At 42.5% G+C, this 25372-nt stretch overlaps 2 protein-coding genes across 8 annotated transcripts in view; one reads left to right on the top strand and one right to left on the bottom strand.

Annotated features, from left to right (window-relative positions):
- Window positions 1–589: 589 nt before the first annotated feature.
- Window positions 590–820, top strand: KANTR (KANTR integral membrane protein; the record flags this gene model as incomplete). The annotated part of the gene is made up of 1 exon (XM_080911106.1): window positions 590–820. One exon carries the CDS (start codon window positions 590–592, stop codon window positions 818–820), a length of 231 nt encoding a protein of 76 aa, XP_080767232.1.
- Window positions 821–19844: 19024 nt separating this feature from the next.
- Window positions 19845–25372, bottom strand: part of KDM5C (lysine demethylase 5C) — a 36433-nt gene continuing 30905 nt past the window's right edge. For 4 of the 7 annotated variants that reach the window (XM_080910320.1, XM_080910323.1, XM_080910321.1 and 1 more), the window contains exons 18-26: window positions 25250–25355; window positions 24320–24678; window positions 23675–23813; window positions 23008–23187; window positions 22709–22846; window positions 21942–22526; window positions 21589–21667; window positions 21251–21450; window positions 19845–21000 (exon numbers count right to left, since the gene is read on the bottom strand). In XM_080910320.1, coding sequence (XP_080766446.1) covers window positions 20638–21000; window positions 21251–21450; window positions 21589–21667; window positions 21942–22526; window positions 22709–22846; window positions 23008–23187; window positions 23675–23813; window positions 24320–24678; window positions 25250–25355 — 2149 coding nt within the window. In that variant the 3' untranslated portion in view covers window positions 19845–20637. The remainder of the gene's footprint in view (window positions 21001–21250; window positions 21451–21588; window positions 21668–21941; window positions 22527–22708; window positions 22847–23007; window positions 23188–23674; window positions 23814–24319; window positions 24679–25249; window positions 25356–25372) is intronic. The other 3 variants (XM_080910322.1, XM_080910325.1, XM_080910326.1) reach the window with 1 other exon arrangement.

Genomic DNA, 25372 nt, shown 5'->3' with positions numbered 1-25372 from the left:
TTGGAACACAGACTGCTCCGACTCCTCTCCAGGCCCTGTGTCCTCAATGAGCAGAAGACCACAGAAGCTGGCTACTGAAGAGGCTGTCCAGATAGCAGAGCACCTCACTGGCCTTGCTTAGCATCTTTACCACAGAGCAGTCTCTGAGTGCTGACCGTGCGCAGGGATTACCGAGAGATTTTTTCAGGCCCCCACTTTACTAAGGGCCACTCTCTAGCGATCTCTCTAGAGGAGGCTCCAGTAGAAAGACGTGGTCTTCGTAGGGTTTGCACTGCCTTGAGTCCCGTCTGAGCACCTGTAGGGCAGATATCAGCAGCTAGCTCTTTACCTAGCTCTAATCCATAGCCTGGTACTGTTTTGGTTTTTTTTTTGTTTGTTTGTTTGTTTTTTGTTTTCTTTTATCTCCTGGTGAGAAGAGTTTTATTTTGCTTCAGTCCCATCAGTAGTTGTAATACTAGTAAGAACTTACTTTTCCTCTTGAGTAAACTTTGGTTATAGTTTCCTAAGAATTGGTCCATTTTGTCTGTGTTTTCAAATTCACTGGTATCAAGTTCTCGTTTTAAGTCTCTGTTCCATCTAATCTGTAGCGATGTCTCCTTTCTCGTTGCTAATCCTCGTTATCTGCGCCTTCTCCCTTTTCTTCTTGATCAATCTCAGCAGAGGTTTGTCTATTTTATTAGTCTTCACAAAGAACCAACTTCTGGCACTGCTGCTCCTCTCCATTGTGTCTTTGTTCTCGATTTCTTTAATTTCTGCTCTGATCTTTTTTGATCTCCTTCCTTCCACATTTTTTGGATTCATTCTGTTGCTCTTTTTCTGATTTCTTCAATTGTATGTTAAGTTCATTCATTTTCAGTCTTGCCTTTTTTTTTTTTTTTTTTTTTTTTTTTTTTTTTTTTTTTTTTTTTTTGCCTGTTTGCTTGGTTTAATGTTTGTTTTTTCCCACTGATCTTTTCCCTTACCCTCCCAAGTACAGGGACTACCAGTGTGAGGCACTGAGCTTAGCTTTCAGTCTTTCTTGTTTTCTGATTTATTAATTTGAAAGCTATGAAAATCTCCCACTAATACTACTCTCAAACATGATCATATTCGGTAGTAATTTCATTGTTGTTCAGTTCCAAGTGCTTCAGTATATCTATTATTATTACTTCTTTGACTCATGAATTATACAGAAGTGTGTTTTTAAGTTTCCAAATGTTTGGGGGATTTTTAGTTTGCTCTTTTATTGAAATCTATCCTATTATGTTTAGATGATGTGGTCTATGTAGTAACTCTAAAATTAATTGAGACTTGTTCTATTGCTTGGTACATGATTGATAATTATCAATGTTTCCTATGTGCTCTATAAGAATGTATGTCCTCTAATTATTGAATATAGAAATTTATGTGTGTCTATTAGCAACTATCTTATTCAAATTATATTTATCTAAGATGATTGCTTTTGCTATGATCTACCACGAGTTTTTAAAGCTAACTCTGACAGTGGAATTCTCTGTTTTCTTCGTATAGTTTCCTTTTTTAACATAAATTAAGAATTGTTATATTTCTTGTAAAAGTGTAATATCCTTCTCTAGTCCTGATGATAGAGGAATTCTGCCAGGTTATCTTGTAGTAATGTAACAGCACAAGCTTTTCTTCTTACTAGTGTTTGGGTGGTATATAATTTTCTATCTTTTTACTTTTAAGAATTTTTTACACCTTTGTGTTTTAATTATATTTCTTGAAAACAGCATATGGCTGAACTTTAAAAAAAAATACTAATCTTGGGCTGGGCGTGGTGGTGCACGATTTTAATCCGAGCACTTGGGAGGCCAAGGCAGGTGGATCTCTGCATTTGAGTCCAGCCTGGTCTACATAGTGAGTTCCAGGCCAGTCAAATCTATATGGTGAGACCCTGTCTCACAAAAAAAAAAAAAAAAAAAAAAAGAGTATCTAATGACCTCTGCCTTTAAAACTTAGCAAGTTTCGTTTACATTCCTTCAGGGTGTTTGCAATTGTTTCTACCATTACTTTCTTACTTTGATTTTCTGCTATTTTTTGTATGCTTCCTTTTCTCTTTTTTTACCTGCTTTTTTTTTTTAAGTTTTAAGTTTTTTTTTTTCTTCGATTTTTCTACTCTTTGGTTTGGTTATTCTTGATGTTGATGTTCTACCATGATTGTTTAAAACTTTCAAAGTTTGAACAATGTTTCCAGTGTTTCTTGAAAAATGTGGGAAACTGAGAAATTCAATTCTAGTCATTCCTTTCATGAGCACTTGATTTTCTTTTCAAGTATGTATCTTTTCCGTGTTTTTTGCTTATTTATTTTGTAATCTTGTAGTTATAGTATTGGTATTGTTTATATATACAGGCAGTATTTGTTTGGATGTACGTGCATACATTCTTACATTGCAGACCCCCTTACGGCATTATTCTCTTTTCCTGTGAATATAGTGTTTGTTTATTGTTTTAGTTCAGCTCTCCCGGTATTAAACTCCCTGAATCTTTGCTGTGAGTTAAAGGCTTTACCTCCATCCTTAGGAGAGTTTGCTCAACCTTTAAAATACGTATATATGCCTTGTTGCCTTTAAAAAGTATATCATCAGTCTAATTGTGGTTGACTTTCATTTGGTTAGTGAGTGGGCCACACAGGGAATCCTGTGCTTTCATTCTAATGTGTTTATACTTGTTTCTTTTTTATTCTACTTTTAAAATGTGTTTCATTGCTTAGTAGATGCATGTGTTTTTTTTGTTTTTTTTTTTTTTTTACAATTTCTGGAAAATTCTCAACTATTAGATTTTTTCTGTTTGTTTTTCTCAGAATCCAGCTACTCATATTTTGTACCTCCTATTTTTCATAACTCATAACAATTCTTTGATATTTTATGTCTTCTTTGGAGACATTTCATCGGGTATATGTTTTACTTTATTCTCTTCTCCAGCTGTGTTTAATGTGTCTTCTGCGTTTTCCACTGTTTTTTGTGTTTTTCTTTGTAAAAGGTTCATTTACTTTCTAGTCTTTCTTATTCCTAATTAAGTCATTTGTTGCTTGCTCAAATTTTGATTACATCTACTAGTTCTTTAAATATAATTTTTGTTAAATCAGAATTCATGTTTTTGTGTATGGCGTTGTAAATGTTCACATCTGAACTACACGGCACATTGAGTACATCATCTCTACCATGAGCCTCTTTGTTTTCCTAAATCCAGTGTCCTAAGAGTTGTTATTTTCCTGGTGTTGTAGCATTTGCTACTAATTCTCAGTATTTCTATAAGAATTAAAAATTCTTCTTAGAAATTATTTCTGGAATCCAAATCAGATCACGCCCCTAGTCTGCTCAAAATTCTCCCATATCCCCCAATTCCCCCAGTGCATAAGCCAGAGTCTTCTCCATGGCCTAGATGTTCCTATACAGACTAGATCCTTCTCCTTCATCTCATTGCAATCAGCCTCACGCTTCTCTGGCTATCCTGGCCTTTTTCCTATTCCTCAAGCATGCCAGGGACCTTCCACTGCAGGACCTCTGCATTTGCTGTTTTCATTACCTGGGACATCCTTCTTCCCTAATAATTTGATGACTTTAAGTATTTCTATTATGTTTTCCCTAGAGAAGTATTTCCTAACCAGCGTATATAAGATAGCCCTATTCCTCTCCATGTTGTGTCTTATTCTATTTTATGTTATGTCTTCTACAAAGCACTGATCACTATTTGATATATCTTTATTTATTGTGGTTAGTGTTTTTCTCTACCAAATAACCTGTAAGCTCCTCAAAGCAGAGATTTCTGTGTTGTTTACTGCTGTAACTCCAGTGTCAAGAACAGTGTGTAATAATATTCAGTGAATATTCAATAAAATATTTGTGGAATAAAGTGAATGACTGTGTGACTTCATTTTTTAATATGAAAAACACAGACAAAAATATTCAGAGAACGAGGGTCAGCATAAAGGCCTTTATTGTTATGCTAGGAAGCATAAATGCCATTTTTCACAAGGGTACTGGGTAGAAAGAAACATTGAGAACAACTTCTAGGTTTTCTGGAATAGCAAGTTCACAATCGGGATCATGCAAAGCCCTGTGTTCGTATGTTGTCATACCCTCCTGTTACTTTGTATGAACAAGGCACGGGCTCTTTTGCCTTGTGAGCAAATATTTCTTGTTTCTCAGTTCACGGATGTCACTCCCATTAGGTTTTATCTGTGGTCCTTGAGTGGAGAGGATGGTGTACAATGTCTGGTCTTTAGCCAGTACCATTCTACATGTAAAGTCTACATTCAGATCAAAAGGATGTCCCTCCCCTATTGTCAAGGTACCAACAGGCTTTGACGTTTTAGTCCCTACTTTTCCCCTAACCCACGTGGGTACTAGGCTGGCTCCAGTGTTTCTGCATGTGCATTGGCTCTGGATACTAGGGCTGTTGTCTACCAGCTACCAACCTTTATGCTCCATCCAACCCCCTCACACACACACGTTTTTGTCATCACTAATCTTTTTAAAATGTTAATATACACGGCCATGTGGCATGTCATTCTAGAGCATGCCTTCCAGGCCAATATCAGCTGAGTAACCATTAGCACACTGAGCTGTATCATCTAATTAGATAAGTAGTTGTATAAAGTTTGACTGGCCACCTACTACATTTTAGGCTTCCTGCTCTGCACTGACAACACCAAGATGAATACAGTGTAATTTAGATATAATGCCCTAATTTCAGGATCAACAGTGTGGTAACAGTGATGGTCACAGAACACCAAGAATCCCTACAGAATTTTCAGTTCTGCTTAGGAGACCACGGAGGTTCCTTAGAAGAGGTGGGATATTTAAATGATGAAATCCCATTCTAGCTGATAAACTTTTAGTTGATAATTCCTCTCTAGTTGATAAATAATGGTGAAAGGGGAGTAATTCGGGCAAAGGGCACATTATATGCAATGATACATAACTAGAAAATAGCACACTAGGTCAACCTGACTCGCTATGCTAACATTTCAGCATTCTTTCTATGAGAACATACTAGCACACTTTGATACATATAAAAATTTAGATATGCAGGATTGTGGTCTCCTCTGACATGCTAATCTGGTAGTTGTTTAAAAGTTATTGTCAAGTTTGCCTAACATGACTGACTGTCCACCAGTTTGTCTGTATCGGCCTTTAATATCTTTCAGTTCCCAGCATGGAAAGGTGGCTCACAACTGTTTGTAACTCCAGTTCCAGGGGACCTGACACTATCACACAGAAATACATATAGGTAAAACACCAATGCACATAAAAGTAAATAAACTGTTTAAAAATATTTATTCATTTATTTCCTGTATATGAGTACACTGTAGCTGTCTTCAGACACACCAGAAGAGGGCATCAGCTCTCGTTACAGATGGTTGTGAGCCACCATGTGGTTTCTGGGAATTGAACTCAGGACCTCTGGAAGAGCACTCAGTGCTCTTAACCGCTGAGCCACCTTTCTACCCCTTAGTATTCTATTCTCAAGAGGAGGCAGACCAACCTAATCTGCTAATCTGCAGCCAGAATTCCCGAGACATTCTATAGTCTTGACCATTATGTGGCTGCAGCTGTCAGCCACTGTTTCTTCCAGTTCTGCAGCTGCATGGAACAGGTGTAGACAGGTCCCTCAGTACTCACTGGTAGCAAGGTCTTAAAGATGAGAGCTAGTCATGGGAAGATTATAATCAGAAAACCAGAGCAGCCTGTTCCTCACCAACCACAGTTGCCAGAAAACCAGCTTGTGTTCCACACACCAATCCTACTCGTTCCCCAGCTCTGCTCAGCCACGGATGGATTACCCTGGACTCACTCAGCACCCTTATGCTCTGAATTTCCCTAAAAGTAGCATGTGTACATTTTATGGAGAGATTTGTTGTCTGTCCTTACCTGGAACTCCTCAACCCCTCCATAACCAACTAGGTAGGTGTGTGCATGTTACCTATGTTTTCAAAATGAAACAAAATATTATTTAGCAATACACCAATTTGGTAAATAAACTTTCATGAAAAACTCTTGGGAGCACTGGGGGGCGGGGGCTGGTTGGTTGGTAATGTTGTTCTTCCTATGGGGTTGAAAACCCCTTCAGCTCCTTCAGTCATTTTTCTAACTCCTCCATTGGAGACCTTGTTTTCAGTCTAGTGGTTGGTTGAGAGCATCCAGTACACACGGAGGGACCCGTGGCTCTAGCCACATATGTAGTAGCAGTGGAGGACATTGTCTGGCATCAATGGGAGGAGAGGCCCTTGGCCCTGTGAAGGCTCATTTACCCAGAGTAGGGAAATGCCAGGGTAGGGAGGTGGGAGGGAGTGGGTGGGTGGGTGGGGAGCACTCTCATAGAAGCAAGGGGAGGGAGGATGGGATAGGGGGAATTCCAGAGGGGAAACTGGGAAAGGGGATAACATTTGAAATGTAAGTAAAGAAAAGATCCAATAAAAAAATAAGTTAAAAAGAAAAAGAAAAACTCCTGCTCTTCAGAGGGGGATTGCAACCCCTTAGGAAGAATAACAGAGCAACGTTGGCTGGCTGGACCACCCAGTGCTCCCAGGGACTAGGGCACCAACCAAGGAGAGTACAGAGAGGGAGCCATGGCTACAGATGCACATGTAGAAGAGGATGGCCTTGTCTGACAGCAACGGGTGGTGAGTCCCTTGGTCCTGTGGAGATTTGATGCCCCAGTGTAGAGGGGTGCTGGAGTGGTGGGGTGGGAGTGGATGGGTGGGGGGAGCACCCTCATATAGACGAAGGGGAGGGGGGAGAGGGCAGATGGGATGGAGGAGTTGTGGAGGTGTAACCGGGAAGGGGGTTATCATTTGAGGTGTAAACAATTAGAATGATTAAAAATTAATAAAAAAAATTATGAAAGGAAAACGAGAGATTTGGTAATCTTTCACAATGTCCAGACTCATTACTAGATTGAGTCTTGAATGTTTAAGATGTAGAACCCAAATTATGAGGGAGAGAACATACACACACACACACACACAAATAATGGTAGACTGAAAGAGCCCTCCGTGACACGACTGGAAAATGACTCCAGATCAGAAGAAAAGAATCATATTGGATTGAGCCCAGAATTTTTTGTGGCATTTTAGCCATTTTTGATTCTACTACATGGCAATAGTTATAGTTTAAAAAGTTGTTCAGTCATCTCTAAACCTTTTCATCACCCTAAACAGAAACTATGTACCAAGTAATCATTCCACCAGATTCCCAGCCTCTCACAACCTCCAGTTTACTTTTTGTTTTTTGTGAATATGCAAGTTCAAATAATATCACTTAAATCACAAAATCTGTGTCCTTTTGTATAGGGAGTACTGCATTTAGAATGATTTTAAGGCTCATCTATGGTAGATCCATCTCTCCCTGAAATCTTCAGGTGTGATGTTAAGCATTGGTAAATCCTATTAGAAATGGTTGATTCTCACATTTAATCTCCACCTTCAAAACCTTTCATGTTTAATGTTTTGTGAATTGTTAAAAGTTTCGAAATCAGGCTGTTTGAGAGGCCATTCGTTCCCTTATACCTAGCTATGGTAATCAGAGTCAACTGAACCCTTTGGCAGCCAGACATTTTACCCTCCCCTCAGCCTCCGTGCTCTGAATACTCCATGAGTGCCTAGAGGGACCTACACTGTAGCCACAGCTACTTGCTATGAAAGGACAACTCGAGCCCCAGAAGGCTCCCTTTTGACCAGTGGCTTTCAAACACTTGGTTCTGGCCGGTTTGATTATTCATTTTTATCACGAGCCTTCGTGAACTCCAGCAGTTATCTTCGCATACACCCAGAGAGGGAACACCTCCATCCCTTCTCTGGAGGCCTGTGGTTGATTGATGACACACCCCCTTGGTGCTTATTGCAAACTGGCTCATTTCTCAAATTTCCTGGCAGAAGAAACCTTTCCGTGCTGTCCCTCTAGTGTCACAACATTCAAAGGTAGTGGTATATTGTTTTGGATCTTTATCATTAAAGGGGCAACCAAAGTAGGAGCATGAAGAGGAGACAGTAGAAGGAAGAGTTAGGAGAGTCATGGCAGTGACAAAGCACATGCTGCCGCCCTAGCAGCAGTGGGAGGAGTATCCGTTGTAACAGGACAGCTCAAGAATTTCAAAATGGCTTGGGAAAAAAATAGGAGAGGCAGGAGCAATGAGGAAGACCAAGTAGAAATATAGAAGTGATTGAAGAGTGAGAGTCAGTGCTGAACGATTTGGCTGCGGAACACCAGAGATGACAAACCGTGGGTCTCGATCACTAAAACAGTGCAAGGGAGCAGCCAAACTTGAACAAGCCTGAAAAATCCCCAACACTGGCCACTATAAGAGCTGAGGGCCCCAGCACCCACCCAGGAACTAAAAATAGCATGTTCACTGCTTCTGGACGTTGAGGGAAATAGCTGTGAAGTACCAGGGTTGTTGGTAGTTAAAACACAGAGTAATAAGTTCCGCACCCGAAAACCTATAACTATAAACCTCTAGCTTCTGAAACTAGGAGCAGTGAGCATTTAGATCTTAGACATTGGCACTGTATCTATTTGGTATATATCTGAGTCCTCCTGGTCCGTCTCGTAGGCTTCAGGCACTTAAAGGCTGTCAACACTAGAATCTCTCACCTACTTACAATGACTGACTGGGTAGAACAAAAGGACCCAGTCAGCTGATTAATAATAATCCATCCACCTTATGATTTGTGCTTGAATTCCATTCCCCATTCCTCTTTATGCCTGAGTAATATTCCAGCATTTGTTTTACCACATTTTGTTTACATGTGTCTGTTGATAACACGTGGTTTTCTCCTTTTGGCTATTGTGTACAATGTCACAACGAACATTAGTGTATAGCTATTTGCGCTACCCTTTTCAGTTATTTTAAGTGTGTACTTACGAGTACAATTATTCTCTTATGCAGTGGTTGCCCATTTTATATTCGCACCAACAAACTCGGTATCACCTCCAGTACTTACTATATTCTGGTTTTTAAAATGTATTATAACCAGGCAGGTCAAGCATATGCTCATAATAATTCCATCACTTGGAAGAGAGGATCTGAGCTACACAGTGAAACCCTGCCCCCTAAAATAAGCGTATTTAGGGCTGGAGAGATGGCTCAATAGTGGAGAGTACTGACTGCTTTTCCAGAGGAACCAGGTTCGATTCCCAGCAACCACATGGCAGCTTGTAGCTGTCGGTAACTCCAAGATCTAACACCCTCACATAGACATGCATACATGCAAAACAACAAAGCACATACAATTTTAAAAAATCATTAAAAAGTAAAGCTGAAAGAAATTTCCACAGAATGATTTATTTAAACAAAATAAGAATGTTTATTAGAAGTAGATATTTAATACCAGCATTTGGAAGATTGAACCAGAAAGATCCTGGTCTAAGGCCAGCTTGGGACATATAGCAAGCTCTTAGGCAACCTGAGATACACAGAAAGACCTCATCTCAGAAAAAAAAAATGTGTGTGTGTGTGTGTGTGTGTGTGTGTGTGTGTGTGTGTGTGTGTGTAAAACATTAAGAATCTCTTAATGTGGGCTAGAGCAATGGTTCAGAGGTTAAGAACACTGACTGCTCTTCCAGAGGACCTGAGTTCAATTCCCAGCGACCCCATGGTGGCTCACAGCCATCTGTAATGAGATCTGGTGTCCTCTTCTCACCTGCAGAAATAATGAAGGCAGAACACTGTATGCATAATAAATAGGTAAATAAATCTTTTTTTAAAAAGAGAGAATCTATTAATGTGTTTCTTGGTTGTTTTCATATCTTCTTTGGAGAAAAAAAAACTTCAAGTTGCTCTTTATGTACCATATGTAAGTGTACGTGTATGGTGTTTTTTCAACATGTATGTGTGCATCATGTGCATGTCTGTTTCCTGCAGAGATTGGAAGAAGGTATTGGATTTCCTGTGACTGGAATTACAGACAGTTGTGAGCCACTATGTGGGTACTGAGGACTGAACATGGGTCTTCTGGAAGAACAGCCATCTTAACTGCCAAGCCACCTCTCCAGCCCCATTTTTTCCCCAGATATAGGTGTATGAGTGTTTTGCCTGTGTATTAGTTAGGGTTTTATTGCTCTGAACAGACACCATGACCAAGGCAAGTCGTAAAGGACAACATTTAATTGGGGCTGGCTTACAGGTTCAGAGGTTCAGTCCATTATCATCAAGGCAAGAACATGGCAGCATCCAAGCAGACATGGTGCAGGAGGAGCTGAGAGTTCTACATCTTCATCCAATGGCTACTAGCAGAATGCTGACCTCCAGGCAGCTAAGGTCTTAAGCCTTCACCTACAGTGACACACCTATTCCAACAAGGCCACAGCTCTTAATAGTACTATTCCCTGGGTCAAAGATATACAAACCCGCACAGCCTGTATGTTTATAAGTGTTTCATGTGTGTGCTGGATGCCAGTGAAGGTTAGAAGTGCATCAGATTGCCTGGAACTGGAACTACAGATGGTGAACCACCACGTAGGTGTTAGTAATTAAACTTGGGTCCTATGCAGAAGCAGCAAGTGCTCTCAACCACTAACCCATCTCTCTAGCTCTCATCTCCCTTTTTAGTTTTGCTTTTACTTATTTTTGTTTTGTTTTTGAGACAGTCTCTCACCATGTAGCCCTTTCTGGTCTAGAACTTGCTATATAGACCAGACTAACCTCAAAGTCATAGGGCTCTAATTGCCTCAGTCCTCTGAATGCTGGGAATAAAGGTGTGCACCATAAGGCTTAGCATGGCCTTACTCTTTCCCTATATAGACAAGGCTGCCTTCTAACTTGATATCTTACTGTTTCTTCTTCCTGAGTACTGGGATTAGTTATATGCTGCCATACCCACATTTTGTCCATTTTTAAATTGTAGTATCCTTTTGCTGATAAATTATTTTTATAGTAAAAACAGTATGTTCTTACAAGATACATGAATTAACATATTTGAGGGCCAGAGAGATGGCCCCGGGTTAAGAGCACTGCTAGCTCTCCCAGAGGTCCTGAGTTCAAATCCCAGCAACCACCTATATATACCAACCATCTATAATCATGCCCTCTTCTGGCATACAGGTGTACATGCAGATAGAGCACTCATACATTAAATAAACATTGAAAAAAAAACATATTTGAGGGGCTGGCTCAGCAGCTAAGAGCCCCCACATGGTGCCCTTGTGGAGAACTGAAGTTCAGTCCCCAGCACCTATTATTTGATGGTTCATAACTGCTTGTGATTCCTGCTCCAGATGGATCAGAGGGCCTCTTCTGGCCTCCAAAGGCACCTGCACTCATGTGAACATCTCCATGCATAGCACAGATGCAGACTTAAAATAAAACTTTAAAAATCACACACACACACACACACACACACACACACACACACACACACACACACACACACTATTCTATGGACTGCCTTTTTACTTCTTTTGCAATGTCCTTTGATATAGAACCAAAATGCTGATAAAGCACAGTGTATCTGATGTTGCTCATGCTTTCAATGTTACATTTTAGAATCCATTGCTGGCTAGGCATGATGGCACACACCTTTAATGCCCACACTTGGGAGGCAGACACACCTAGACAGATCTCTGTGAGTCTGAGGCCAGTCTGGTCTAGATAGTAAGCACCAGGCTACTCGGGGCTATATAGTGAGACCCTGGCTTAAAGCAAAAACAAAAAAGAATCCATTGCTGAATTTAAGGTCATGACCAACTACATTTCCTCCTAAAGAGATTTTTGGCTTTATCTCTTAAATTTACATAATTGATCCATTTTGAGTAAATGATACAAGATGAAAGGTAGGGGATCTAATCTTATTCTTTTGTATGTGGAAATTCCGTTTTCACAGTATAGTACGTGAGGTAGACTGTTCTCTCCTTACTGTATAGTGTTACCCTTGTCAGAAACTAACTGGTTGGCTGGGAGAATTTAGATGAGTTCAATCTCCAATATCATTTGATCTTATTTTCAAGATTATTTGGGCTATTTATTGTATTGGTCCTTTGTAAGTCCACATGAATCTGAAGACTAGCTTTTCTATTTTTTTTTTTTTTAAAAACAAAAAAGGCTGTTTGAGAGCTCTCAGGGGTCCAGGTTAGTTGATACTGTTGGGGTTACCATCCCCTTAAGCCCCTTCAATCCTTCCCCTAACTCTTCCATAGAGGTCTCTCTGACCTGTCTAATGGCTTGCTGTAAGTATCTGTATCTGTCCGAGTTAGCTGCTGGTAGGGCCTTTCAAAGGACAGCCATGCCAGGCTGCAAGCACAACATGGCATCAGTAATAGTGTCAGGGCTTGGTGCCTACGCATGGGATGGATCCCAAATTGGGCCGGTCACTTGATGTCCTTTCCTTGAATTTCTGCTCCATTTTCCCTGTATTTCTTTTAGACAGGAACAATTTGGGGAGGGTGGGAATCAGTTGGGGAAGAGCATCCTCTCAGAAGCAAAGGAGATGGGGGAGGGAACGAAGAACTCTCGGAAGGAGTACTGGGAAGAGGGAGCAACATTTGGGATTTAAATAAAACAATTTTTAAAAAGCTGCTTGAATTTTCAAAGGGATTGCACTGTATTTGTGGCTTACTTTGGCTAGTACCCCATCTTAACAACATTGTCTTCCAATCCACGGATGAGTATCTATTAATTTAGGCCTTTTGTTTCAGCAACTTTTAAGTAATTTTTATAAGTTTAGTGTTTTGCTTGCACGTATGTCTGAACACCACAGGCATGCCTGGTGCCTTTGGAGTTGAAATCCTCTAGAACTGGAGTTACAGGGGGATAAGCCATCGTGGGTATGGAAGCCAAGTCCACTGGAAGAGCTGCCAGTGAGTGCTCTTAACCACCGAGCCTTCTCTTCACCCATTAACAGATTTTTTTAATGTGAACTTCTCCATAATTAAGTTTACTCCTATTTTCTTTCAGCTGCTACTGTAAATGGAATTGCTTTAAATTTCATTTTGAATCATAAATGTGTAAAAAACTGACTTGTAGGTATTGCTCTTCTATTCTGCAACTTTTTGGCATCAGCATTACATCTGAAAAGTATTTTCTGTATGAACTGAGATGCTCATGTTTCTTCCTTTTCTATTAATGTACTTTTCTTATGATGAATCACTATTGCATTCTTGTCATGGTTGTGTTTAAATTTGCTGCTGGATTTGGCTGAAGATTTTGTTCATATTTATTACAAATGTTCTATAATCATCTCTCCTTGTGCTTTTTTTTTAAAATCCCATTTCAACATGGATAAGCATTAGCAATCACACAGTACACATAATGCTAACTATACTTTATTAGTTGAAACAGCTGTTTTTTGTTTTGAATTTTTTTTTTTTTTTTTGAGACAGGGTCTATGTATCTTGCTATCCTGGAACTCAATATGTAGATAAGGCTTCGTCTACCTCTGGAGCACTAAGATGAAAGGTGTGTACTACCACACACTGAGCTATTTCTAAAAGTTGTTTTATTGATTATCCATAACTTAGGCTCAACAATAAGTTTGTTACATGAGTCATTTTATTGGCCCAGGAGACTTTTTCCAGTTGCTGGATACATTTTTTAAATATATACACTATACATGGCATAAAAGAAGGGCCCTACTAGGGGATGAGTCATTTTTTTAGGGGTACAGCCACTTGTAGGTTGCCCATGCTCCAGTGGTTGGCCCCATACCCATGCACATCCAGGCAGGACTAATTATACTCAATCAGTTGTTTATAAAAGAGAGGGTAAGGGAGATAGTTCAGTGGCCATGAGCACTTACTGCTCTTGCAGAGGACACGGATTCAGTTCCTAGCATCCACATGACAGATTACAACTGTCCAACAGTAAATTACAAAGTGAAGTCATATTGCCAGAACTTCTTGTGGGGCAATGTAGACAGAGTGTAAATGTTTAAGGCAACAGAATCTTAGAGTTGATTAGCCATAGTAAACCATTCAACTCACTGTATTAACATTCCTTTCATAAGAACTTTCCAAAGTACATTACAAAGTATAGTTGAGACTGGCTTGGTAGTCAGTGGCCTGGTAGCCTTTTTCCTCTCCTTCCTGATAAATTCATGCATTTCACAGTATTCCTTGCAATCGAGTATGCCCAGTGTCCGACTTCCATCTTTTTAATATACCAAGAACCTCTTAGTCATTTTCACCTTTAATTGACTAGAATATAGATGACAGACTACAGTGATGCCATGCTTTGAAGATTTCAGTGGAGAACATAGGTTGGATTTGGTTTCTATAATAATGGATAACAGAATCATGGCAGTAACCAGAACTTTATTAACCTGTGTAGACCTGTAATGATTATTTTAGTATGGTTTCCTAGTACCAAAACTGATGGCAGCTAGATCTCTGAATTAGAGGTTTACAGACTGAGTTCCCAGACACCTAGGGCTACACAGAGAAATCCTGTCTCAAAACAAAAGACCTACTCTTTATTTAACAAAGTCTACTATTGCTAAGGAAGGCTTGTCTAGGTACTAAAGCGTAGAGTCCCAGCTTCTCCTTAAGTTCACAAAAAACATTTATATGTGGGGAAAGGGCCCCTTTAAAGGAAAACTTCACACCTTACGTGTATATGGTTAAAATCCCCCCCCCCCACTTCACCTCTGTTTTGGTGACAGAAAAGATAGTATCGATTCTGAGTAAGTGCTAATCTCTGCTGGCCCAGACTATCATTATGGTCCATCAGTTAGAGTGAAATTAGATTATACATGATGTTTTGTATACCAGATTTTTCCAGTTTCTGGATACATTATGTAAATATATACACAATATACATCACATAAAGAGAAGGGCTCTGGTTGGGGAGGAAGTCATTTCTCCTCTGGGAATTAACATAAATAATAAAGAGATACAACATTTTAAAAATTATTTTATTACATCTATTTATGTGTGCACGCACACGGAGTTCAGGACAACTTGCATGAGTTGATTCTCTCTTACCATGTGGATCCCTGGGTTTGAATTCAGGCCACCAGGCTTGTGTAGCAAGTGCTTTTACCCACTGGGCCATCTCACTGGCCCAAGATACAACATATTTATAAGACAAAACAAAAATGGAGGGTAAAACTGCAGTAGCAAGATCTTAGAAGCAAAGAAAAATAAAAGTGGACTTATTTTCTCATGAACATGAGTGCATGACATCAAATAGTAATTTCCGTTAACTATTTAATCAGGTCTGCTCAGTTGTGTGCAGGTCTGGAAACTCACACTTGCTACGTTGTCATCCTTTTGTAGTCATCTGAGACCCCATGGGGGGCGCCCTTGAGACCAGACAACTAAGGGATACAATATTCAAGCTTGGCTTATAGATGTTCTTCAGGACATGCTAGCATCTGCTCTAAGTGGCTAGTTTCAGAGTTACAGCCCCATTTTGGGTTGATTAAAATTAGTATCACAGAAACAGTCAAAAGCTTGCTCATACAGTCAAGGATTTGGAAATAACAAGACTGAAATGCTGAAGAGACATCTGAGGGAAAAGGCCTATACAAACGGCTGTCCATCTTGGAATGAGCAGTGTGAGAATTTTCACAACCCACATAAACAAGCACCACTATGGAAATTCTCAAAAGAGATATTCCATTCTATGGGTGTGGCCAATCTCTATCCTGTTACTTTTATCTTTGCCAACAGGCTTCTGAACAAAGTGACCATGACGGCAGTCAGGGTTGCCCTGAAGGCCAATCTCATTCTGGTTATCTGCTAAATGCTCACCACGCCAAAAAGTCTAAGCCCTTTGTCTTTATGGTAACTGACTACACAAGCACTGCAAGAAGTCACTGGTCCTCCAAAATTCTGGCAGGAAAACAGAGAAGAAATCTCAGTTGCAAACATGTGCTACCTCTCATGAAAAAGCACAGGTGACAGCAAGAGCCCAGAAAGCAGAGACAGGAGTATAAAAAATCGCCCTGTCTTAGAATCTATTCAAGGAACTTCATTTGCCCAGCTGGATTTAACTTGTAACAGTCCAATTGCCAGAGGCACACACATACCCTTTGCCCTTTTTGAACTGGAATGTCTGTATATGCCTTCCCACCATTGTATATTAGGAAGTGGTAGGAATGGGTAACTTGTGTCTTTAAGTTTCACAGCTCTATCCATAGAGAAGAAAAACAGTACTTGAGCCATATGTAGGGATTATGCCCAAGGCAATTCATTCATATTTAGCACCTTTGAGGTTATGTTGTAATGGGATGTGATTTAGGAGAACTTAATGAGTGAATATATTTTGTACATGGAAGGGACATGAGTAATCAGTGTGAACCATCGTAGTTCATCTCCAAGATGACCCCTCAACGAACCCCATCCTCCTAATTTCTTCCTTCTGAATATGGTCTAGACCTTTTCCGCCTTCCCCCCTCCTAATGAATATTGTCAATTATAAAAACGATGGAATGTCATTTCTGAGATTATAGTCATTTCTGTCTCTTGTGAATCTTGATCTCATGAAGAAAGCAGCCATATTGTGAACTGCCTGATGAAAAGATCCAACCTGCATGCAAGAACTGAATGACTGAACCTGTTCAACAGCCAGAAAGAAACTGAATCCTATACAGAGAATATCCGATAAAAATTAAAAATAAAAAAACAATCCTGCAAACAGCCAACTACAGAACTTATAAAATTATCCTAACTCAGTAAGCCTGGGGATGAGAGCTGTGCTGGCTGACATCTTGACTGACGTCTGTTAATGACCTTGAAGTCAGCTAAAATGTTGCTATATGGCAGTTTTGGCTTTTGCTTGAGATGGGGTCCCATTCTACAACTCAGGCTAGCTTTAAATTTGCAGTCTTCCTGCTCTTATATCCATAGGTTTGGTTTTAGAGTAATATGCCAGCCATGTTACTGTCTATGGCAATACATACCTAACATAGATAGGCATGGGATTCCACAAAAATAACAATACGGCCTTCTACCTACCTAGCCAGCATTGCCGATGTCCCAGTTTACCAACATTAAGTTCCACTGTGAACAATAGCCTGGTGGCACGCCAATTACTTAGACCCCTTCTGATACAAATAGGGCTTTATTGAATATTTTTGCATGGAAAATGAGAATCACAACCCTGCAGAGTTTTGGCTGGGCCCAGCATATTATCCTGGGGCCTATTTTTGTGTACTTACTAAGAACTTTGCCAAGTATCCTACATGGAGTGTGGCAACCAGGATTTAAGCACCCCTTAATTTCAGGTCTTCTAGGACACATGGTTAATATTTCTCTTTCAGGGCTCTGGTGATCATGGTCCAGATCCAGAGTGTCATCCTGGATCAGCACACTTCATACAGTGCATAAGGAACAGAATTTACATGCAGTGCACATTTGGAAATGCTGCTTAATCTGCCTTTCTGAACTGACCATAAAGATTCCCACCTAAAAGTAGCAGAGGACTCAGACCTGGTTCTTGTTTTTCTCCTCCAGGAACTCTCAGAATAAGTACTTTCAGGTAGGCAGGGAAAAGACACATTAAGCCTAGTGTTTTGGACATGATTTAAGGCACAGTGGAGGCACTGAAAAGCTAGAGACAGGAAGAATCCACAGTTGAGCCAAAGGAGGAATTTAGATTCTGGATGTGGTGGTACATCTTTAATCCAAGCACTCAGGAGGCAGAGGCAGGGAGTTCTAGGACAGTCAGGGCTACCGATCCTGTCTCAACAAGAGAGAATGGAGAACAGAGGAGGAGGAAGATTTATCCTTAATAGAAACACCATCTCTTTCCATCCCTGCATACTCAGGTGCTATCCCGACAGGAGTGGAACTGTCTGGTAGGATGTAGCAGCAAGATGGTATCTGTAAACTAAATGACTGAGGTAAAACTTGCCCACTCATTTGGTGCTTTCTTGGAAGCGGGAAAATCCAATTGAGAAAATACCTCTATCAAATTGGCCTTTGGGCGAGCCCAGGGTACATTTTCTTGATTGATGACTGATATTATAGGACCTAGCTCACTGTGGGCTGTGCCATCCCTGGGCTGGTGGTCCTGGGTACAATATGTAGGCTGAGTAAGTCATGATGAGCAAGCTAGTAAGCAGCACTCCTCCATGACTTCTGCATCAGCTCCTGCCTTCTTCCCTGGATGGACTACAAGCTGTAAGATGAAACAAACCCTTTCTTCCCCAAGCTGTTTTTGGTCGTGGTGTTTTATCACAGCAACAGAAACCTAATTAATACAGCTTTGCATCAATAATGGCTACATGTATACTGTGAAAGGGGCAGGAAGTGTATAAAATATGGCAGGGAAGTGCCAAGCTGATGAAGGATGTCTGAAAATTGGTAAGGGACAGGCCCATACCACAAAGGACCCCTACTTTGGCCGGAGCAGTTCACTAGCCTAGGAGTTGCTGTAGGTTGTAGGCACCATCTTTACCTTTTCTTTGGCCACTTCCTGTGCCTGACTTCTTGGAGTAGAGTGGTAGTAAAATGTCAAGATCACACTGAGTGTCTCTTCTGCTACCTCCAACTCTCATTTAAAACCATGGTTAATTCCAATGGCTGGGCAAAGGCCAGGCTTTGACTGAAACTTAGTATCAAAATGGACCCAGGGCAGGGGTATTCACTGTTTACCGGTGTTAACCTTTCAACATAGACTAAAAAGACTGCATAAGGCAGGTAGGTCTAAGCCATGCTCCCACCCCTGAAAGCCACCCAGAGGGTGAGATATAACTAGATTTCTAGCGACTGGAAATCCTGGGAAGGGGGCTGAAATGGCGCAAAATAATCCTTCTGAACATATAAATGAGGAAGAGCAAAGTAAGAGTGCTGGTGTGCTGAGTTCCTGAGCTAGGGATCAAGATTTAACTTTAGCCTGTAATACCTTATACAACCTTGAGAAGAGGGAAAACCTTGGAGAAGCCAGGGATGCCTGGGAGTTAGCTAGTGAAGCAGAGCCTCCAAGCTTTTGCTTCCTCCTCTATCTCCTTGGTAAAACTCTGGACACAGAACTCTCAGAACCACAAGAATGTTTCTTAGTCTTTAGAGAATTATGGTTCCTTTATAAATATGATGCAATCTGGTGGGTCTTAATCTGAGCAAAATGCATAAAGATACCCACAAAAACATGTATAAAGTTATTTCAGGAGGTCAGTCTCTGATCAAGCATAGTCCCTTCATGTTTCAGGCTCAGAAGGGTGAAAATATAACTACTGTAGGACTATTAATAGGCTTGATGCTACTATGCCAAGTCAAAGAAGCCAGACACAAAAGGATCACATATTGTATAATTTCATTTATATAAAATGTCCAGAAGAGACAAATGGAAGTAGGGAGGGAATACCTAGGCAACGTGGGGTTTCTTCTGAGGGTTGTAAAAACATTCTAAAATTTTTTGCAGTGATGATTCAATGACTGAAATATACTAAAAGTCACTGAATTATATACTTTAAGTGGATGAACTGTATGCTATGCAAATTTCATCTCAATAGAGCAGTTTAATAGTAACGCAGAAATTACAAATTAACCACACATTCATTAAGGGCAGAAAGAACTAATGGAGAAACATCAAGGATGTTCTGACTCACCAAATTACCTATTTAAAACAGCTGAACTTTATAGCATGGAAACTCTACCTCGATAAAGCCATGAAGAAAAAGTCCCCCAGGGAACAGAAAATTAAGAGCACAGAGCTAGGGGAAGCTGTTGTGCAAATTATCAAAAGGGACCAGTGCCCACCAGTCTAAAGACAGGGAAATGGCTTGGGGGAGGAACAGGCTATGTTTTCCAAAATTAGAGAGAAGTTGGTAAGATTCAAATTCAGAGCCCTGCTTCCCTGGCCCTGGCACTACCACTAACTAGCACTGCAACTGCTCCATTAACAGGTGAGTAAGGTTCTGCTCTCTTTTTGAAGAGAAATGCACTTCAGAAACATGTTTCAAAAAAAAAAAAAAAATCCTAAGGGTTTTATTTCTAATGAAAATAATAAAATAAAATTAAAATAGGCTTTAGTTGAAACAAAGTTTCTTGTTTTGCTTTTTTTTTTTCTCCTTTTGAACAAATTAATTACACACCAACAATCTTCTTTATTACAGCATGAACCCAGGAGGAGGAAAGGAGATAGGGGAGGATGGGCAGGAAGGGTTGAGGTGGGTGTGTGGACAAGCACCAAAAGCCTTCAGACCATAGGCAGCCCCGCTCAACCCCAACAAAATTCATTTAAAATAAAAAGGTGAGGACAGCTATGTGAAGTTTCCTCCTCCTGGGTGGAACAGTAAGGGGAAGGGAAAAGATGAAGGGGAGAGGAAAGAAGTAAAATGGAGGGGGAGGCAAAAGTGTGAGGTGGGGAGGGAAGGTTAGTGTAGCATGGCCTGACCCAGGGTCAGAACTGGGGATAATGGAGAGGTCCCCAGTTTGCACGTGCCCTGGATTTGTCTCTGGAATGGTGCTGGCCTAGCCCCAGTAGATCCCCTGCCCACCTGTCTATCTGCCTCTGGTGTCTGGGAATGCTGGTTAGAGGTTACCAGGGACGCAGGACTCCAGGGGCCGGCCCCCAGGAGCTGAGGTCTGAACAATACCTTGGAGTCAGAATATAAAAGTCACGGTCTTGGGGATGGTGGTGAGGGGGGAAGTCTCTCCACCTACCCGCCCACCTCCAAGAAGCAGGCTTGATGGTCAGAAAGGATCCTTGAGGCCAAGGAAGGATCTTTGTTGGGGTCTGTGCTAGGCTCAGCCACTGTCACAATTGTTGCAGAGATGGCTGCTGCGGGCAGGACATCAACAGCCGGGAAGTCAGAGTAGAGAAAGGGGCTGAGGTGTCTGAACCAGGCTCTAACACTGGTTCTAAGCCATCCTGGTCCTCCTGGGTGCTGGGGCTGCCATTGTTGGGGAAGGGTACAGGAGGGACCTCACCCCCAGTCTCCTCCTCTAGCTCCTCTTCCTCCTGGACTTCCTCGGCTTCTGGTCCTGAGCTGCGTACCCTCTTTGGCTCTAGCTCTTCTCGTGCCGGGTCATCGGGCTCCCCACCCCGATCCACCTTCCTCCTCCGTCTCCTCTCTAGGGCTCTGCCTCGTGTCCTCCCATGGCGCTCTGCCTTCTCCAGCTGCGAACACCGAAGGCAAAAAGATAGGTTGTAAGTGGGATGTGGTGGTGGATGACTACAATCCCAGCACTTGCAAGGCTAAAGCAGGAAGACTGCCATGAATTCTGAGGCCAGCCTGGACCATATAGCAAGATCCTATCCCACCTCCCCACTCCCAAGACACAAGTACAGGTAAGTAGTAGTCAGGGCCTGAGAGCTCTCTGCCTACTTGGCCTGACCCAGCCATATCAATAGTGACTCCTCTCCTTACCTCAAGAAGTGTCTGGACCCTCTTCAAGTCTGGAGGCTGCCCAGCCTGCAACAGCTGCCAGATGCTATGATTCTCATCTAGGGTCACCTCAAGTAGATCCCCTTCCATCATAAGTTCTTCCAGTGGGGCTCGGGTTGCCTCAGGCAGTTCCAACACAGGGCCAGTCAACTGTGGTAATAGCGAGGATAGCAGCTCCAGATCTGGAAGATGCGGAGACAAAGGCTGGATTAGAGGCTGCCCTTGGTCTTATCCTACACCACTATAACAGAGCTGAGGACATCAGGGGCCACACTGATAATATCCATTCAACATCCCACTCACACTACAGCTAGACCTACCTCTCTTACCTGAGCCCTCCTCTGTGGCTACCTTTTCAGGACTGGTCACACTGTCCCCATTCTCCAACAGCCCCTGGACCTATCAAATATCAAGATCAGGAAAAGGCAAGGGGTAACTGAACTGAAGAGCCAGTCCCTATTCTTCCTTCACCCATGCCAAACCTGGAAGACTCTATCTCTTGGAGGAAGGCAAACATGGGGTGTCAGCAGAGAGGAATTTGGACAGATAATAGGATGGAACAAAAAGGCTGGGTCAAAGGAGATTTAAAACTAGAGAACAGGGGCAGAGCAAGAGCCTATGGATAGGCTAGGGAGACAGGAATTTGAAGTTAAGAGCAGGCTAAGAAGCTTACCTTAGGCATATTGCCAGTGCCCTCTCCACCATCTGAAGAGTAAGCCAGGGATTCCTCAGGCTTGGATTCAGCCTGTAGCCGTTGGCGGAGTTCAGCCAGTCGTCCCAACAGAGCAGTCACTTCCTCAGAGGCCAAAACCTGTCTGGCACGACCTTGCCAGCTGATGGCTCTCTCTGTGAGGCACTGTAGAGCCTCACCCTCAGGCAGCCGCACAGGCAGTCTCTGTAGGGCTACCAGCAGTGCCAGGATGGTTTCCAAGCGTGGGCGCCGTGAGCGCATACACAGAGGGCACAAGAATTTGGTGTCCCATTCCCACCAGGCCAGCAGTGGGGATGAGGTAAGACTGGACCTCTGGGAGCTGAGGAGGCGGGGTACTGTCACACAGCGCCCATGGAACCAGTCCTGACACAGGTCACACTGCAGAGCTCCCACCCCAGCTGGCACTTGCCCACACACGCAGATAGAAGCAGCTGTAGAAGAGGTTGTTGTCGATGATGCCAGTGGACTTGGCTTGGCTGAGTTGGTACGACGAAGCTGCAGGATTCCTTCCTTTTCCTTCTGCTCCCCCTCTTTGAAGGCCACGATCTGCCGTGCCCAGGAAAGGGGGAAGAAAAGGTAAACAATCTGAGCCTTTCTTTCTCAGGACTCAATACCCCACACTCCCAAACCAGGAAAACTGAGCTCAGGAAGCAAATGGTCTGCCCATGGTCACAGGGTTCAGACAATCATCACCAGGCTCTTTACCCATCTGTATCTAAGCTTCTTACCACAGAGCCTGGGTCCCTGAGGTCCTGCGCAGACAGCCCCAACAGCTCTGTGTCAGATTTGTACAACCCCAGCTCCTTCTCCATCCACCGGCTGCGTTTGGTGCTGTCTGAGCCGGCGTCTGCACACGGGCAGAGCACCTGAGGCAGGCAGACAGAGGCAAATGACCAGGCTTCCCTACCTCCCCATATTCTTTCCTCCCCTCACCCATGCCCCCTCAAAAACTCATATTCTCATATAAACTACCTCACAATAGCCAGTCAGATAAGAAGAGGCCATAGGTAAAAGTGCTAGGTCTCACCTCCAATAATGTGTAGCAGGAGTTCTTCTTGAGGAAGGTCTTGGAAGCCTTTTCTCTCCAGGAGTGTGCTGTCAGTACCTGCAGTTCTAGCTGTCTCAGTTCCTCCAGCCCCACAGGGAGGTCCCGACCCACAGCTACGAGGCCCTCCAAGTCATCCAAGCAAGGGTAGTGGTCACCATTCTGAGCAGAGGTGAGAAAAAAAGTCAAGTTGAACTTGCAAATGTCTACTAATTCTCCATGTCTGGTCTGAGTTGGGAAGATGGTCTGTCCCCATAGTTTTAAAGCAAAAACAACTGACACTGTCCTCAGGAGTACCCTCTACCATGCACGACACTTACATCTACTAACTGGCTCAGCTCAGATAGCCAGTCAGTCTTTGGGAAAACTGGACTATGCTTTTGTGGTCTTCCTTTTCTACCTATTGCCAGGTACCCTTTCTACCCTTTCTACTCTTGTGACATCTGTCTCCTTGCTCTACCATCCCCATCCCGACCAGCACCCCACATCCTTCAGGCCAGCCTCAGAAGACCCTCCCTTAATATTGTTTTGCAAACATTTTACCTCCTCACAATAGGTGGTACCTTATCTTTCTCTCTACAGCCATGCAGTACAGCACAAGCCTGTATATCATTTCTTCCAGCTACATAGAAAGAGGTGTGGTCCTTACTTGAATCTCATCCACATCAGCAATCCACGCCCGGGCCTTAGCAAGAGCCTCCTTGAGAGACTGGATATTGGGCAGGTGAACGGGGATGTTTTCTGCTTCATGAATTATGGCCTCAAGTGTGGCTGGTGGATGCTTCTGCCTAAAAACAACAAAAGAAAGAACGGGGAAGCAGGCCAGTTTGGTCTATGGATCAGAGTCAGCCTGATCAATAGCTGTACACAGCTATGCTCTTGTTATTCTTTCTGCCACTTTTGTGCTTTTATGTTGGTAAAAATGGTTGCCAGGTTCTGCTTATTTCAGATTGCATGCACCCATATATCCTCTACCATAGCTCTTGCACCTGTTTGCCACTCTGTCAGCCTGCTGGAAGTTTACATACTGATCATTTGTGCATCCTGTGGCATCTTTTTATAAATACCCACTCATCTGCTTGTTTCCTGTGCTTCTGAGCATGTTTACATGCTGACCTATTGGTTCTGAGACACACACACACAATATCAGTCTATATACAAGGAACAAAAGAGCAGAGAAACTCAATATACCTATACAGGGGTGTGATGCCCAAGACCACCCACAGCTATTTTCTTCAGATTCTCCATTAAAATTTGAAAATCAAGAATGACAGAGGGGAAGGGCTGGACTTACCTGGCTTCTAGGCAGAGGTGAGCTTTCTCTTCCCAGCGTTCAGCGATGGTCAGCAGTTCCTGAAGCTCTGCCTGGGCCTTATCCACAGCAGGGCTAGGGGCTACACTGGAGCCCGCAACCAATAGCCCCCGCATGATGGCCAGGGTACCCCTTCGGGCAGAGGGAGCCAGTGTGCGTTTTACCTCATCCAGCCACCGTGCCTGTTCCACCTGCCTTTGGAGCTGCTGGGCTTCAGGTACCTCCACACCTAGCTGCTGCCCTCTCTCCAACAGGGACTGCAGCAGCCCTGGACTAGAGGGCTGTGAGACCAGGGCCTCACGGGCCTCAGTCTGGTAGGCTTCCACCTGTTCCAGAATACCCTACCAGAATGAAGGAAGAATAAACCCTTCAGATGAGGCCACTTAAGAGGACCCATCACACATCCTTGTTCTAGCACCTCCTAATACAACATTTTGAGAAATGGAAATCTGACATAGACTGAACTTTCATTCTCTGAACTCTGAAACAGTAGTTCTTGTTAACATTTCATTGCTCATTACAATGCCCTACAGAATGTATTAAAATGCACATTCCTAGGCAGTTTTATTCATGATTGATCATAAATTTGTACTTTACCTATGTCTACATGGGACTCTGTTCTCAAAGGACTAAGAGATCTCCCACCCTAAGAAATATTATGCTATATAAACCCTCATGCTCATTCTGGGGTCCCCTGCCTTCTCCATCCTACTTCTATTTTTTTTAAACTTTATTCATCATTTCAGGCCCAACAAGCACCCTGTTACTTCCTCAGGTAAACCTTCCCTTGTCTCAACAGCATGGATTCATATCTATCTCTGCTCCTTGTCCCAAATCCCAAACATAAAACCTTGCTCATACTTTGCACTATTTTCTCACACATACACCCTGTGTTACCTAAACTCATCTCACCTTGACATCCCCAATCTGGTGCATGGCACAGGGCAGGTTGCTCATCTGGCCCAGAAAATCTCGTAGCTCATCCAGGGTCATCTGCAGACCAGCCACCCTGTCGGGGCTATGGAGTTTCATGTA

Source organism: Micromys minutus (genome assembly GCF_963924665.1).
Source record: "Micromys minutus genome assembly, chromosome: X".
Classification (NCBI taxonomy): domain Eukaryota; kingdom Metazoa; phylum Chordata; class Mammalia; order Rodentia; family Muridae; genus Micromys; species Micromys minutus.
The sequence above is the reverse complement of the archived record's forward strand: the minus strand, read 5'-3'. Positions and strand labels throughout refer to the sequence as shown.